At 40.7% G+C, this 18,367-nt stretch overlaps 1 protein-coding gene across 1 annotated transcript in view; it reads right to left on the bottom strand.

The window, feature by feature from the left end:
• Nucleotides 1-5,193: 5,193 nt before the first annotated feature.
• Nucleotides 5,194-18,367, bottom strand: part of LOC134610573 (protein TsetseEP-like) — a 40,284-nt gene continuing 27,110 nt past the window's right edge. The window contains exons 7-13 of the mRNA XM_063453574.1: nucleotides 15,093-15,176; nucleotides 14,473-14,538; nucleotides 13,708-13,788; nucleotides 12,687-12,761; nucleotides 7,882-8,015; nucleotides 5,742-5,868; nucleotides 5,194-5,402 (exon numbers count right to left, since the gene is read on the bottom strand). Of these exons, the coding sequence (XP_063309644.1) occupies nucleotides 5,323-5,402; nucleotides 5,742-5,868; nucleotides 7,882-8,015; nucleotides 12,687-12,761; nucleotides 13,708-13,788; nucleotides 14,473-14,538; nucleotides 15,093-15,176 (647 nt within the window). The 3' untranslated portion in view covers nucleotides 5,194-5,322. The remainder of the gene's footprint in view (nucleotides 5,403-5,741; nucleotides 5,869-7,881; nucleotides 8,016-12,686; nucleotides 12,762-13,707; nucleotides 13,789-14,472; nucleotides 14,539-15,092; nucleotides 15,177-18,367) is intronic.

Genomic DNA, 18,367 nt, shown 5'->3' with positions numbered 1-18,367 from the left:
GTATAGTATAAACAAACCAAGTGATAAGAGACTGTCTAAAATGCTAATGAAATAAAATAAATTCTAAACCCAGACATAGGTGACAGAGAAGATTAAATAATTACATTTTACTTTCTATATCTAACAGATTCCCATTGCATTGAAGGGGTCAGAAATAGTTGAAGAACTGTCATATTAGGAATTACTAAATTACAGAATTACTAAATTACAGGAATTACAGAATTTGGAGACACATAGTCTGGACAAAACTTAAAGAAACCGTTTGATCTGACGAGTAAACTTGAGTTATAGCAACCATATAGATAACTTCAAAATAGCCACCAGGAAAAGTTAACTCTTTCCTGGATAGGTATGTTTAGTGGGACAAGACTGCCATCTATAGTCCAAATACTAAAATGGTTATCTAGAAGGGAACCACACCCCTAGTGTTCCTATTGGTTATTAGCCAGTGACGAACAGAGAATCTGTTCCTTTAAAAGTTAAGACAAAGGGAAGAGAGGGGATTCAGAGAAAGCAAGGCAATCAAGAATCAGAGCAATCAAAAGAGATCAAGGCGAGGAACGCAAGGGTATGCAAAGGAAGCAGAGAAGTGAGCAGTCGGGGACAATGCAGAGAGGCCTATGACACTCAGAAACTCTTACACTCCATGCAGAGAAAGAGACCCATGACAGACAAGTTCCTGAGACTACCTACCAAGCTGATGAAAATATCTACTTACTGGTAAATATACTGGTTTCATTTAATTAATTTAAATGAATTAAAATTTTCTAAAAGCATGATATATGACTGGATAAATCACGATCAGATTTTGGTATTCAGAAAGCTTAGTTATTAAAGAATATATATGGTTATAGCATCCCAATCTGCAGATGGGATTAATATTAATTATATATATTAACGTGATTAATATCACATGTTAGCATATCGTGACATTTATCCAGCTGTATTGATTTGCTATAAAATAAGATTAAATATCTGTTTAGGCAAATTAATAAAATTCAGCTTATAGAATTTGGTAGATTTCTTTTATTGGATGGATTCAGGAAATGGCTAATGAACTGGTTTAAATGTTATTTTATTTAAAATTACATAAGAATAGATCTTAAATGCCTAGAAGAGGTCTAGCCAGCATTGAAAGGGTTATTCTGTCAGCTAAAGTTTTTACGACTTCACGCTGCACTCTCAGTGGTGTATATTGCCCTAGGCAGAACAAAACTCAGGCGCCCCCCCCCCCCCCCCGCGCGCGCCACCCCCAACCAACCTTTACCCCGCCCCGCATTCTAAATACACACACACACATTCACTGACAGATACGCATACACTCGCTAACAGAAACACACACACTAACAGACAAACTCACACTCAGTAACAAACACACACTAACAGACACACACTCACTCACTAGCAGACACACACACTCACTAACATACACACACACTCACAGGCAAACACACACACACTAACAGACACACACAGTCAGACACACACACACTAACAAACACAGACACTAACAGACACACACTAACAGACACAGACACCCACACTAACAGACACACTAATAGACACACACACTGACACACACACACACACACTCACTAACAGACACACACACACACACTCACTAACAGACACACACACACTCACTAACAGACACACACACTCACTAACAGACACACACTCACTCACTAACAGACACACACACTCACATGCCTTGTTTGCCTCGCGGCTAATACGCCCCTGTGCACTCTAAGGAATTCTGTTCTCTCTGTGAAACTTTTTCTTTCTCTGTGAAGCCTATCGTAAATCTGTCTTGACAGCTATGTTGTAGATTCTATACTGTATTAACCAGTGGAAGTTTATATTACCATATTGTATTGCCTATTCATATTATACTGAATATTCATTGATTATTGTCACGCATGTTACTCATTATTATTATTTAAATTGTATCTATTTTATAAACAATTTGTGATTTTATTTATATGGTATACATTTCACTTACACGATACGTTCTTTGGGATCTGAGAAGTTAAATAGTGGGAAATTCTCTCTGTTTACTATTATTATCCCATAAATATCCCCACAGGTAGTCTCTTTACTTTTAGTTGCACCTCATTCCCCGCTACGTACATACATGTTATGAGTGATGTCAGAAGTGAGGTTAGACAACATAATGGTAAGAGGCAAGCTTTAAAATCATTAGTCTAATAGTTATTATGGTGTAATATAGCAATCAGGTAGAAGTTGTTGCTAAGCAAAACATACTAGGGGTATTTGGTTGAAAAACAGATGGGGTACACACCTTGGTAGATGTCACAAGATGTTGACATGAATGAATAAAGTATATTGGAAGAAACCGGATACTTGGTTATTATTTGTGGATGAACGGGGTATAATTGAACTCATCATTGAGTCCTAATGGAGCCTGTGTTTTGAATTGGTAGATGTATTTAGATTTGTGTTGTAATAATTTTAGGTTGAAATCTCCCTTACGGGAGTTCATAATGAGTTTTTCAATAGCTTGAAAACTAAGGTTAGTAGGATTGTAATTATGAAAATTCACAAAATGTTTGGCCACTGGGGTGAGCATCCTTGCATTCGAGACTAATCCTACGTGTTGTAGTATCCGACTCCTGAACTGCTGTTAAGTTTTGCCGATATTGTTTACCACATCTACATGTGATTATATAGATGATCCTAGTCGTGCTGCGGTTAATGAATGAGTTGGTAGTGATTTGAATGTTTGTTTGGTTGGAGAACTAGTTTTTCATTCTGTTATGACATTGCATCAATCACCTTTGGTTTTTCTACATATATTTTCGCTATAAATTGGAGCATGTAAGTAGGAAATGTTCATTCATTTGAAGAAGTTAGTCATATTGGCATCTTCTAAGGTCTGTGGAACATAAAACACCCTACAACAATAACCAGTGTTGGTTAATACATGGTCATTACTTTGAAAATCTGATGTATAGTCTTCAAAGTACTGTGGAGTATTTCCCCTCTCTTTTAGAGGTTATGTACCATGATTATCCTTTGTCCGCACTCCTTGAGGTTTCTCCCCATCAGAAATGTGGATCTCCTCTGGACACTCTAGTCCAGTTTAATACATTTTCAGTACAGATGATGTATTGCTTTCTACGGCAGTCCTATGCATCATGCAGTTAATCAGTTTGAGCTTTTCTTTCAAATATTTTCTTCGTAATAATTTCACAAGCCTGTGTTTGAGACCCTCTCTGGTGTCAGTATAATAGGATAGGATCTAAGCGCTATTCGGTAGTTTTATGCGCTCAGATCCCAGCTATCTGGGGATATGTGACATGTCTGTGTTTAGTGTGTAAAATGTGTCTTTATGTATTTCAAAGTGTTTTACTGTCTTTTGTGTCCCCAAGTGTGATAATTGGATTACTTCCAGGATAGAGGGAGGAGATCAGGATGCATTGTGGGGATGTTTTACTGCTGTATGTCTGTAATTGGTGTATGACTCTTTTGTCACAGTCTTCCATCTGGTCCCCTAGGGGAGTGTCCACCAGGTGGGAGACCTGCATAAATACTGGGCGGGTAGCCCTGAGTAAACCAGACCACTGCTTGACCCTCAACACGGAGCCATGTCTCGTTATTGAGGGGATTCACTGTATGCTGTTAGAGACTGATTGCCAGGAGTGTAAGCCGCTTGGGAGCTTTTCCTGTTCGTCTGCTAGCAGCTATTCTGGAGGTTCCAGTTCGGGAGTTTGGAGTGCTACCTTATTCCCTTGTATGCAGTTCGGGAGTTTGGTGCATTCACTTATATTCAATTTGTGAGTTTGTGATTCCACAGTAGCTGTGCCTGTCTCTGAAAAGGGGATTATCGTCTAAGCGGTTTTAACCCCTTGTCTGCTGAAACTGTCCGTTACAGCCACCATCCATTGTTCTCACCATGTGCCTCTGATACATAAAATGGTGGCCATCCAGTATAGCGGATTGCTTTAGTGTGCCAATCGTATGCATCTAAAGCGGATTGCTATAGTGTGCCAATTGTATGCTCTAAAGCTGTTTGCCATGGTGTGCCAATTTTATGCCTCTAAAGCGGATTGCCATGGTGTTCACTTTTTAAAATATGCATTAAAAGTAAGTGGGTCTCGAAATACTGTTTTGAAAAGTGGGTCTCGGCACTAGAAAATGCAAGCTCGTTTGAACAGAGCCCTCAGCACCCCCTGTTTCTGTGCTTCCAACTTGTCATGTTGCAAATATGTGTCTGTTAGTCCAACTATTGTAGAGTGCTGCAGAATTTGGCACTTTAATATGGAGGACTGTTCTTTTCATATCAAAGATTTCTCAAATTTTGCATCTAGCTTCTGAGAAAAATATATATATCTCATGGACTGAAAAGTCTTAACCATGGACTCCATTGAATTAGCAGATTTCATACACTTTGTTTCCTTATTGGGCTGAAATGTTAACAGGTAACACAATGTCACTTTTTACAGGAATTCTACAGATACTGCTCCAGAGTAGTCAGTGAATGCCATGGTGTATTTGAAGCCTTCTCTAGCTTGTGCTTCTATGGGACCCGATAAGTCAGTGTGTGAATCTGGCATCAAACTTGGAACACATTTTCTTTGAGTGCAAATGTTTAAATGTTGGCTTAGTCCTGTCAATTTCCCCCTAATCTTCATGCCTTTAACAGCATTCTGTAACCTTCCCAGTATTGTAACTGGGGAGGCATTATGGGAGGTGTAGTACACAACATCTGCAGTGCTGAAGGTTGCCTACCCCCATAGGGAGCTAGCTTCCCTATCCATGGTATATTTAACATGAGAGGATAAGCATCAGTGTTTGTAGTGGATGATAAAGATAATCTCTAGCTGCCTAAGCAAAGAAGAATTAAGCTTAAGCAGAGCAGTTTTACGTAAAGTATGACGTTTAGTAATACAGAGCATTCTCTCCTCAAATATTTTTTTTAAAAATAGTTTTAGAATCCCTTTTGCTCTGACAACTGGGAGAGTTTTTTCCTCATCCATGTTAAGCATTGCCAAGTCAGTATTGTTAGGATTAATCACATACTTCCCATTATCTTTGGACTATGGACTAAGTTCCATTATCTTTGGAGGCATTTTTAAACCCATATAATCCGTTACTGGGAAACTAAACACAAACCAAACAGAAAGGGGGGGATCCATTAAGGCCAGGCAGGAGTAATAAAGACAGGCAGCCTTGTCTACAGGTTAAAGGAATTTAATGGTTACATTCTGAATGCCAGCGAGAGAGCATGTATGGCAGGAATATTTCAGTATCAGAGAGGACTTCGTATCCCATCCATCCCATGGCCAGTATGGTCTCCTTTCACAAGCCAAATACAGCAACTTCCACAGACGTTTTCAGCAATTCATTCCCAGCTTTGACCAAATCATTCAAGGCAGGTTCTGTAAGTAGAGACAGTTTACGAAAACAGATCTGAGCTTGGACAAAAGTGGGAAAGTTGTGACTTACAAGGTACCTCTAAATTTCTATCCTTTCACAATGGGAACAATCTAGACTGGAATAGTTGGGGGGAAGGGTCTTTAACAGATTGTCAGTGTGAAGTTGTAAATGCTTTTAAGACGCTGTTGAATAAAACTAGTTATGCGTGCTAAAAGCATACATACAAATCCAATCAACTTCCACCAATGTCAGACAGCTTGTTACTGGTTTGCTATGTACAGCTACCAGTGGTTAATTCCAATCTAGTCGTCATTACACGGTAACAACCACTGACACATTACCATTTTTGGACTGGAGCCATGACACCGCCTTCTCTCCCTGAGAACCCCACTCTTCCTTCTGCTCGGTGAAAGATCCATAAAGTGAAAGCACCGCTAGGACAGTAGCCCAAAATGGAACATCGGCTTCCTGGAAGAGATTAGAAGATATTTACTATTTATTTGTAAATTATTTTCCCCCAGACTGGCAAAGCTAGCAGGCACACCATCCTCTGGATATGGTTTTTAAGGATGGCGACAAACTAGGGCTTCCATGAGTACATGTAGAATGAAATACTCCTGGTGACCAATTAACCACTAGGCCAGTAAAGCAGCTATATGATTCTTCTTCATTTAGAGTAGTGTTTTACATATTTTCCAGAGCTGTACAATGGTTGAAAAAAAAAAATATATATATATATATCAATGAATAAGGGTTAGTAACTGCCCCGCTCCAACTTCTCCTCAATAGTCTTATCACAATACCAATTATTGCTATGTAGTAGGATTAATTGTTTTATATTGTTTAGCTGACAAATTGCCTGAGTAACAAGGAATGGAATGTTTTAACTATAAATGTTCCATTTTCTAATCAGTCCATTTATTTTGAATAGATCTTTGTATAGCACACCTAGTCCTTGGACCTAACTGGACAAGGGAACTTCTGACAGAGAAAAATGAATTATACAGTCCCAGTAGTTAAAAGAAAACCAGGTGTATCATGCAGCTGCCGGTAATACAGGAAGTGGTGTCAAATAAAATAATTTTTTTCTTAATTTTGTTTACTACCTGTGACAAGAGCAATCTTGACACATTGCATTGGAGGAGCCTGGCTGCCCGCCTGCTGCCTTTGGACTATGGACCAGACTTTAAAATATTTATTTTCCCTGCAGAAAGGCTTATTCGTGCCTTTCTGCCGGGGTGTTCGGTACATTTTACCTACCGAACAAACTGCCGAAGGAGCGACCACCTGGGAGCTGGAGTGTGCCACCAATTTACCTCCCTGAAGCTGCGGTTAACCGCAGCTTAATTGACTGTTACTGGGTGGCCGCGGTTACACTTAGCGGCCGCTAGGTGGTGGTGTTATGGAGCTCCCTGGACGGCAGCGGTGCTCAGCCCAGAATCAGTGCACTAAAAGCGGACACTTTTACGTGCAGGCACCGCTGAGCCTCCAGCCCCCTGGTTCTTATTCGTGCATATTTAACTGAATACATGTTAATTTGGTAGTTTGTATATGTGAATGTTAACCCAGATAGCACAGCCATGGAGCCAATTCGTGTAATTAAAGATTTAGGCTCCATGGCAATTTAACTGTGTGAATAGGATATGAGCGCTATTCGGTAGTTTTGTGCGCTCAGATCCCAGCTATCTGGGATATGTGACATGTCTGTGTTTTATGCATAAAATGTGACTTTGTATTTTATGGTGTTTTGCTGTCTTTGTGTCCCCACGTGTATAATAGCGATTTGCCTTTTTCCTGGGAGATAATTGAATTACTTCTCAATTATCTCCAGGATAGAGGGAGGAGATCAGGATGCATTGTGGGGATGTTTTACTGCTGTATTCTGTAATTGGTGTATGTCTGTCATTTGTCACAGTCTTCCATCTGGTCCCCTAGGGGAGTGTCCACCAGGTGGGAGACCTGCATAAATACTGGGCGGGTAGCCCTGAGTAAACCAGACCACTGCTTGACCCTCAACACGGAGCCTTGTCTCGTTATTGGGGGGATTCACTGTATGCTGATAGAGACTGATTGCCAGGAGTGTAAGCCGCTTGGGAGCTTTCCCTGTTCGTCTGCTAGCAGCTATTCTGGAGGTTCCAGTTCGGGAGTTTGGAGTGCTACCTTATTCCCTTGTATGCAGTTCGGGAGTTTGGTGCATTCACTTGTATTCAATTCATGAGTTTTGGTGTTCTGCAGTAGCTGTGCCTCAAAAAGGTCAATATCGCCTAAACGGATTTTAACCCCTTGTGTGCTGAAACGGTCCATTACACTACCTTTTTCTGACCCAAGGGATCCATGAAAGGAACTTCAATAAATGTGGTCTAGTAAATAAATGTAAGGAAAGATGCCATACAGAACATGTTTATCATGGATTTAAAATTAGGGATAGTTGGATAATCTGAACCATTCAATCATTTAGTTTACCACAGCAGTGATAGTTACCTCTGGACGGTTTTCATTGAAGCCCTCCGATACTCCCAAGGCAGAGGCCAGTTTCTCATTGGGAGCCCAGAACCCATTGGAATTTTGTAGAGAAAGCAGCCGAGAAAGAGGCGTCTCCTCAGGATCTTTGCTTTCTAGAATGGAGAAAAAATAAATTATATTAATTTTACTAAACTTTAAAAATACATGTGAAATAGGGAGGGTTTTTACTGCAGGACTTGACAGCCAGATCACATTAGAAAGGAGTAAGTTAGATTTTGTTATGGCTCTGTATTTTTACTCAAACTATGGGTCATGAAATGTGTGTATAGACTCACTAACAATGCTGTTTTTAGCTTCAAGGAAAGCATGGTTTGGAAGGAGACCACCACAGTCTCTTCCAGTTGATCCAGCCCTGTTAAAGGCAACTCCCTGGATGTACAGAGTGTCTGACTTCAACTCTCACCAACGAGAGGACAAAGTAATATGGGGTGCCCAAGGAAGGCTCACATTAAAGGACCAATATAGGTACCCAGACCACTTTAGCTCAATGAAATGGTCTGGGTGTCAGGTTCCCCAGGTTTTAACCCTGCAGATGAAAATGTGTTTCATAGAAACTGCTAGGTTTACATTGAGGATTAATTCAACCTCTAGTGGCTGTCTACCGCGATTCTGAAAAAATTCACACTGAGAGGACGCTAACGTTTATAGGAAAGCATTGAGTAATGCTTTTCCTATGGTGGTTTGGGTGTGCATGCTGCTCTTGCCATGCATGTGCATTTGGAGCTGAGGTAACCAGCACCGAGGGATCACGGCACTAAATTAAGGTAAGTGGCTGAAGGGGTTTTAACCCCTTTAGGCCAGTGGGAGGGGGGAGCTAACAACACTATAGTGCCAGGAAAACAAGTTTGTTTTCCTGGCAGCCTGCCAGCAGAGGAACCGGGCGGAGCACTATCTTGCAGCTCCGCCGGGTTCCTCTCGCGAGATCCGGAGCGTTGCCATGGCAACGACCGGATCTCGCGATAGTGAACTCTAGCCCGCAGGCTAGAGTTCACTCACCGCTGGACCACCAGGGATGGATGGCAGAGTGCCTGAACCCCCCTCCCACTCACTAGCGTGCCGGTCCCCCCTCCCAGGTTAAAAGGTAAGAAGGGAGGGGGGGACATAATGCTTACTTATTTTTTTGTTTTTATTTACCCCCCAAACACACACAATCCCTTCTATCATGTATACAGAGCACTCTCACACACATCATCCACAGCACTCTCACACACATCACACATCATCCACAGCACTCTCACACACATCACACATCATCCTCAGCACTCTCACACTCAGCACATCACACTCAGCACTCTCACACACCATCCACAGCACTCTCACACACCATCCACAGCACTCTCACACACCATCCACAGCACTCTCACACACCATCCACAGCACTCTCACACACCATCCACAGCACTCTCACACACCATCCACAGCACTCTCACACACCATCCACAGCACTCTCACACACCATCCACAGCACTCTCACACACCATCCACAGCACTCTCACACACCATCCACAGCACTCTCACACACCATCCACAGCACTCTCACACACCATCCACAGCACTCTCACACACCATCCACAGCACTCTCACACACCATCCACAGCACCCTCACACACCATCCACAGCACCCTCACACACCATCCACAGCACCCTCACACACCATCCACAGCACCCTCACACACCATCCACAGCACCCTCACACACCATCCACAGCACCCTCACACAAATCAATCACACACACACACACACACACATCCTGCACCCCTCACATACACACAGAACCCCCCCCACACACTGCACCACACAATACTATATATAGTACTTTAAAGAAATATTTAGAAGAAAGAATAACTCCTAGAGGGTTAAGACTTTTTAAAGAACCTACATCAGATAGAGAAGATGAGGAATTTATGAGAGACTGGTATAACAAATTAGAAGTATGCACTTTTGGACTTATGGATACACTAATTATTAAAAAAACTAAAAAACTCTACTCTTGACATGGAAATAAACGATTTAAAAGACAAGATGTCGAGATTCACAGAAACACAAGTTTTTAAACAAAACTCCATTCTCATCCAAAACAAAATAGAAAAAGTGGAAATGGACACTAAACACATTAAAGTAAAAAAATATATCCGTGACAAACAAGATTATTCTAATAACCAGGTCCGTTCTTACCACAAGAGGAATATTTCAAATAACAACACCAACCCACCTCCTAACACTTATCAAAATGATTATATACCTAAAACACACTACAATCACCCACCTAGAAGAGACCCACTACACCAACCTCATTTCTCTAGAAAGCAGTCCTTCACTTCATCACGAAATCACCACCTCAATCGGTCACACATCACTCATAAACAACACTATCAAACTCAATCCAGGCACTTAACCCATCATCATCACAACTCAAACCTCACTAACCACCCATCTCCTGGTATGTACCAAAATGAAAGAAACATAACACCCAAAATTCAAAGACAAAGATACGCACAAAGACACTTTGAAGGCCAACGAAATAGTACTATTTAAAAACACCTCACCTAGGTAACAAATAATGGGGGTTTGGTTACATTATATGATCATACATTGCATAAGCCTGCCAACTGCATCAAAGTACCACATTCTTGGCAGCATTAGGCTGCTAGAGTAGGACCTGCCAAGAATGGGGTACTTTGATGCAGTTGGCAGGCTTATGCAATGTATGATCATATAATGTAACCAAACCCCCATTATTTGTTACCTAGGTGAGGTGTTTTTAAATAGTACTATGTAGGATTTTAAATCACTGTTTAGTTAATAAGCGAGTGCACTGGTTTGTGTAATATATATATATATATATATATATATATGTAACCCTGTGAAGTTACACAGGCTGCATTATCTGAAATGCCCAGTAGATGGCACATGGCCCCAGTATGTTGTTAATAAAACATTGAGCATTGATCACATGACTTGCTGAAATCAGTGGGAGGAGTGTGGCATCATCAGTTCCTGGGAGGTTTTCCTGCACAGCTCTGGGGAAGGAGGGCCTAAAAGGATTCTAGAAGGATGACATGCTGAGCTGAAATGGAGGACATGTGAGAGACTGTAAAAAGAGATGCAACCTGGCAGAGAGAACTTGTTTCACCCAAGATCACACCAGATGAGAGAGGGACCTGCTGGCAAAGACAAGCATTGAGCCCAGACGTTTGGTGAATCCAGTGAGAGGAGACTGCTACTGACTACCTGGTTAATTGTGTTGTGAGGGTAAGCCAAACCTCTCCCTGTATCACCACAGGGCACCTGTCTTCTCACTCACAGTAAAGACTCTGAGGTCCCGTACAGACATTACACATCTGAGGCTGTGTCAGTGACTCTGTGGAGCAGGACTTATTAGGGCCCCAACTATCCGATGTGCACCAACGGCCGCTAGGGCGAAGATAAGGGGGTGGGACGCTGGTGGGTGAGTGGGGAAAATCCACATTTGCATTGTTATCTGTTACGCCATTGTATTTTCCTATGTGTGTCGGTTCAATTGCTATTTACCATATAAAGTTAGTTCCAGTTAGGCTGTGTCAGTCTTATTGCACCAAGTATGTTCCCAGTGGGACCCCACATCCCTACCCCGGATGTTCCACTGGGTGGAGGCGCTGCCGCAGACATGCACCCCAGCTCCCAGATAGCGGAGGCTCAGGATCCGCCTGTCAGGCATAGTGAATTAACTAGGTTTAAGGACCCCAAAGACACTAGGGGGCATCCCCAAAACCCCGTTACATTATATATATATATATATATATATATATATATATATATATATATATATATATATATATATATATATATATATATATATAGAGATACATATAGATATATATATACACACACACACACACACACACACACACACTAGATTCCTTGTAAGCAAACACATACTACACTCCTAAACACACTCTCTACAAACACTACATCACCTATACACACACACACTATAGCCTGCATGCACACTCTTGCTACATCCCCTATACACACATTCTCTAGAGTCCCTAGCCACATATGCATTACATTACACCAAAAACACAACACGCCTAACACCGACCTTATTACACCATACCTCACCACAATCAGCTCACTCTACACACACACAATCCCACAAGCAGGCTTCACACAACACACAACACATGCACAATACTCTTTCCTGGCCCTTTTGTCTCCTGGTATCCATTTATAGAGACACCAGAGACAAGTTGCAAGGAAACACAGTGCAAGCATGTTATTAAATTTGCTTGCGCTGTGCAGAACAAATACAGGGCCTTTTTTCTCATGCTAGAGCTCTTCAGCAGAGCTCTGCACATGGTCTGCCCTGGAAGAGCATTGAACCAACATGCTCATTTTGAGAGGGGGCGTGTTTGTCATTAGTGATGACAAAACACACCCTCTCTGCCCCGCCCCCTTCTTAGTGGGCCGCTGTGGTAAAAAAATGCCCGGGCCGAATTTTTTTCCCAGTCCGGCCCTGGCGAGAGGCAGGAAATTAGAGAATGTGCTGGCCTAGACTGCTGAAGTTTCAGAAAACCAAACAGCCTTCCACTATCTACAAAGAAATAACAAACCCACACCAGATCTTACTAAAAGCAATGAGCTCCAAACAGTCAGATTGTGTGTCAGTTTGAACTGAGCATTCAGACTAGAGAGACTGGCAGACAGAACTTGGCAACAAAAAAATTAAATAAAATACACAAATGAACAGGGAAACAAATTGCACAAACACACTACATACTAACCAGGTTCTGGTTCTTTAGAAGGTTCTGATTGACCTGGATTTTCTTGTGGTGGTTCCAATGGGCAGGCTATAGCAACTGGAGGTAGAGACCAGATAATCAATAGACACACAATATCTAGTTTTAGGGAGAGCAGCCAAGTACAACACATGTCAGTGATTCTAATCAACCAAAACATTAACACGTGATGTCATTGTGCTTAGCATGCTTTTATTTCATTGGCAGATTGTTCAGAAATTGATTTAAACCTTGGATCTTCTTCACACCCACTGACTGCCCTATCTTCACCATCACTTATGAAGAATCATTGTCAATGTTATACAATGGTCCACTCAGTCCCCTAAATAGTTATACTAAAGTTCTATCTGCTTAAAGCACACTCTAGGCACCCAGACCACTTCAGCTTAATGAAGTGGTCTGGGTGCCAGGTCCAGCTAGGGTTAACCCCTTTTGCTGTAAACATAGCAGTTTCACAGAAACTGCTATGTTTCTGTTAGAGTTAATCCAGCCTCTAGTGGCTGTCTCATTGACATTATCTCCTCTTTCAGTTGACGTTTGAGGAAGCGAAGCGCGGCATCAGCGATTGAATCAGGTAAGTGAATAAAGGTTTATTTAACCCTTTACAGCTAGCAGGGACACAGGGAGGGGACGGCAGAACATATTAGTGTTATGAATACAAAGATGTATTCAATACTAAAGTGTTCCTTAAGATGGCCAACATGCAGACGTTATACTAGTATTTGTTAAACTATCCCCATTTTTAGCATAAACATAGACCAGGAGGCGGGTACGTAAACTAGTATATCATATCAGAACCAGGAGACGGCACAGGTCATTAGGACATTTATATATGGCCACATTGGTTAGACTAGTTAATACATATGAAAAGACATTTAGAAAGAGTTTTCTGAAGTTCTTTGAAGTAGTACAAGTACAACATTCATAGCAGTAAACATTAGAAAGAAGTAAGACAGCAGTTAACAGGAGAAGAAGTGTTTGAAAAGCTGAAAGCTCCCAAACTTACCAGGTTCTGAATCTGATGGCTTGGATTCATCGTTGTTTTCTTGTGTAGTTTCTGGTCCAAAAATTTGACAGACTGCTATTTCTAGATTCAGGAGAGGAACACATGGAGACAAACTCAGATTTATTGCAGCTGAATTCACTCTGGCAGGAGGAGCATTACCCTACTCACAGTATTAGTATAATATACTCAATTATTGGTAAATTCTCTGTATTATCTTCCTCATCACCTATATAGCACAAATACATTCTACAACATTATAGTAAATAAAATTAAAAAAATAAGATACAGATTAGATCCTTTCCAGTGTCCGCAATGTCATTACACAATTGCGTTTGATGTGTGCAACGCGTTCCTTCCAGTTTTTGGATTCCACCCGTGAGTAAAGAAACACTGAGTTACACTATGGATTTCAATGTGCCAGATGGTGGATTTAATGGGCTAAGAGTGATAGAGGGGGCCTTGTATGAGGCCTTTAGAATGATTTAGTAGAACATTTACAATGTGTCATGTCATCTTAAGAGTTCAAGACAACTTGTGCAGAGCCTTAAACAGAAGGAGTAATTGAGGAGCGATGTGGAGAGTGTAAACGTGTCAGAAGAGCTTGGGGAGGGTCGGGGAGGGGGACATAAAATAAAAATAAAAAAATAAGCCAAATAGTGGAGGGTTTTGTATAGAAGGCATCCTTGATGGTGTGAAGAATCTATGAAGGTCTATGCTATGTTTCATAGGAGAAGGGTTACTAAAATTGAAAACTTTTAAACATACCAGGTTTTGGCTCTTCAGATGGTTTGGATTCATTGTTTTCTTGTGTAGTTTCTGGTCCAGCTACTTCTAGAATCAGAGGAATACATTGAGACCAAGTCAAATAATATATATTATATATATTGCATATATATATATATAGGAGCCTAGTCCTACTTACAGTATTAATACAATATGTTCTCAGGATTATATTCATTACATCAATAAATTGTACAGCAGTACAACATACCGAGTAAAGAGTAGAACAATCACGCACTGAAACCAGACAGTTGGGTTTAAGATCAGTGCCTCTAAGCGAAATATAGAGTCCAAGTTAAGACGAATACAAAAAGGTAGACAAGTTGTAGGGATTTTTGTAAAGGGTAGATCCTTTTTTTATGAAGATCTGCTGAGGGTATAAGCTAAGTAGATTTGTGCATTCTGTTTCAAATGAAATGTGATTAATCTCAATTGTGGGGGCAGAGGTGTACACTGACTGGTTGCCTGAATTCTGTAGCTTTGAAAAGCCATATTAACATATCACAAAACAAATTAAACATAATGAACACAGTTTTGTCCACCCTCCTCTCCCCCCCTCCCCCCCCCCCCCCCCTCCCACTACAGTCGGAATCTTCCAAACTAACCAGGGTTTGAATCTTCAGATGGTTTGGATTCATCATTGTTTTCTTGTGTAGTTTCTGGTCCATAAATCTGACAGACAGCTATTTCTAGAATCACAATAGGAATGTATATAGACCAATTCAGATATATTTTGCAGCTGAATTCACTTTGTGGAGGAGCCAACCCCTACTTACAGCATTATCTAGTATATCATAATTTATTGGTTTATGCTAAGGATTATCTTCACCCATATAGCAACAATATATTCTATAGCAACACTGGATACATTGAGTAAAGAGTATAATTAAGATTAAACACTGCACTCATAACCCAGACAGAGAACGAATAAGATATCTTGGTTACTACATTATTCGGGTTATCTTCTGCAAAGAATTATAGTGTGATTATAGGACAGGCAAGTTTGATTCTAACTCATACAAAGTATATGGTGACCAAGAGAAGATGTGTAGTGATAAAATATTAGAATAAACATTTTCATTAAGAGGAAGTTGCAATAGGAAGAGAAAGAACAATTGAAGAGATAGCCAGAAATATATCAAATACCTATGGAGTAAAGTAGGTAGAGAATAAGTTTACTAGTCTCGACTTAGTAGGGAAGTTCATTTATATTTTGCCAAGATCATGTCATTAAAACAGCTTTCGTATGGTTGTTTTGGTGGGGTTTTTTTTCCCACTTTACAAACACAAATGCAAGACAGTCAGAGAAGTGTGAAATAATCTAAACTCCTTGAAATAACGGTGTTTATTAACAGGGAAACGAGAGTGGATAATAGTTTAATACAATAAAGTGTGTGCTTGAAGGTAAAGTAAGACATTAAATACAAGTGAAACAAATTAAGTGGATAGGAAAGGATCACAGGGCCATGTGGCTGCATATATAATAAACCGGAAGCTATAGAGACAAGCAAGTTTCCGATCCTTGCCATTTAAGTTGCAAATTCTTGGGTCATGAATGAGGGATGTTAAAGAATTGGAGCAATATTGTTAAAAGGTCTAGAGTTGTAAGAGTATGAATGTGTATTGAATAAGATCTACATTAGAGGCAATTGGAACCAGGTATTTAGAGCATCATAGGGATAATATATGGCTCGCTAAATGCCCTAAAGGATTGCACACATGCACTTGGCCAAATCTTCCATGACATACACGTTGATAATCAATTTAAGATTTAAAAAAAAAAAAGTTATACATCCCCCATTGTTGACATACAGTATCTCACAAAAGTGAGTACACCCCTCACATTTTTGTAAATATTTCAGGTGAAAACACTGAAGGACACTGCTACAATGTAAAGTAGTAACTGTGCAGCCTGTATAACAGTGTACATTTGCTATCCCCTCAAAATAACTCACACAGCCATTAATGTCTAAATTGTTAGCAACAAAAGTGAGTACACCCCTAAGTGGAAATGTCCAAATTGGGCCCAAAGTGTCAATATTTTGTGTGGCCACCATTATTTTCCAGCACTGCCTTAACCCTCATGGGCATGGAGTTCACCAGAGCTTCACAGGTTGCCACTGGAGTCCTCTTCCACGAGGACATCATGGAGCTGGTGGATTTTAGAGACCTTACGCTCCCCAACAGATGCTCAATAGGGTTTAGGTCTGGAGACACGATTCGCCAGTCCATCACCTTTAGCAAGGCAGTGGTCGTCTTGGAGGTGTGTTTGGGGTTGTTATGTTGAAATACTGCCTTGTGGCCCAGTCTCTGAAGGGAGGGGATCATGCTCTGCTTCAGTATGTCACAGTACATGTTGGCATTCATGTTTCTCTCAATGGACTGTAGCTCTCCAGTGTCGGCAGCACTCATGCAGGCCCAGACCACAACACTCCCACCACCATGCTTGACTGTAGGCAAGACACTTGTCTTTGCACTCATCGCCTGGTTGCCACCACACATGCATGACACCATCTCAACCAAACAAGTTTATCTTGGTCTCAGACCACAGGACATTATTCCAGTAATCCATGTCCTTAGTCTGCTTGTCTTCAGCAAACTTTTTGTGGGCTCTCTTGTTCATCATCTTTAGAAGAGGCTTCCTTCTGGGACGACAGCCAAGCAGACCAAATTTGATGCAGTGTGTGATGTAAGGACTGAGAACTGACAGGCTGCCCCCACCCCCCCCATTTTTCAAATCCTCAGAGAGTTATTTGCCATGAGGTGCCATGTTGAACTTCCAGTGACCAGTATGAGAGCAACACCAAATGTAACACACCTGCTCCTTGTAACACTGAGTCGCATGACACGGGGAGAAAAATTGGCTAATTCGGCCCAAATTGGACATTTACACTTAGGGGTGTACTCACTTTTTTGCCAATGGTTTAGACATTAATGGCTGTGAGTTATTTTGAGGGGACAGCAAATTTACACTGTTATACAGGCTGTACACTTACTACTTTACATTGTAGCAGAGTGTCATTTCTTCAGTGTTGTCACATAAGATAAATATTTACAAATATATGAGGGGTGTACTCACTTTTGTGAGATACTGTATACTGAGTTCCAATAGTGTATTGAATACTCATTTTAAAAACTGTAGGGAGAACCTAAACCACAAACACAATTATATAACTATTTAAAGGGACAATATAGTCACCAAAACAACTTTAGCTTAATGAAGCAGTCTTGGTGTATAGATCGTTAAAGCTCTTTGTTCATGCAGCCATAGTCACACCTCTCTGCATGTGACTTACATCGCCTTCCTAAAAACTTCCTGCAAAGAGTCATTTAATGTTTATACTTCCTTTATTGCAAATTGTTTAATTTAGAATGTATTATCTCCTGCTCTGTTAATAGCCTCATGTGTGTGATTAAAGTTCAATTTATAGAGCAGGAGATAAAAAAAAAAAAAAACACTTTTAAAGTTAGTTATAACTGATTGAAAATCAAGCCATTTGCTTTCTGCAGGTTGTGTCTGCCACAGCCAGGTGATTTGAGTGGCTAGGGCTGCATAAACTGAAACAAAAGTGACTTAACTCTGATATGACAGAATTGAACAGTGACACAGAGGCATGATCTGAACACCAAAACTGCTTCATTAAGCTAGAGTTGTTTTGGCGACTATAGTGTCCCTTTAACATGGGGTATTACAGGGTTTAGAGATGAGGCCTCTGGGAACAATGAATGTTAATTATTTAGAAAACAGGAAAACAGGAATTACTATTGCAGACAGATAATACTCCAACATGGAGCACAAACTCATTATCAGTAAACATGGTTATTACCCCAGCCCAACAGTAACAGCTAGCATTAAAGGTTAGGATATTAAACAGTTAAT

Source organism: Pelobates fuscus, chromosome 5 (genome assembly GCF_036172605.1).
Source record: "Pelobates fuscus isolate aPelFus1 chromosome 5, aPelFus1.pri, whole genome shotgun sequence".
Classification (NCBI taxonomy): Eukaryota; Metazoa; Chordata; class Amphibia; order Anura; family Pelobatidae; genus Pelobates; species Pelobates fuscus.
Note: the sequence above shows the minus strand (reverse complement) of the source record. Positions and strands in the feature narration are given on the sequence as shown.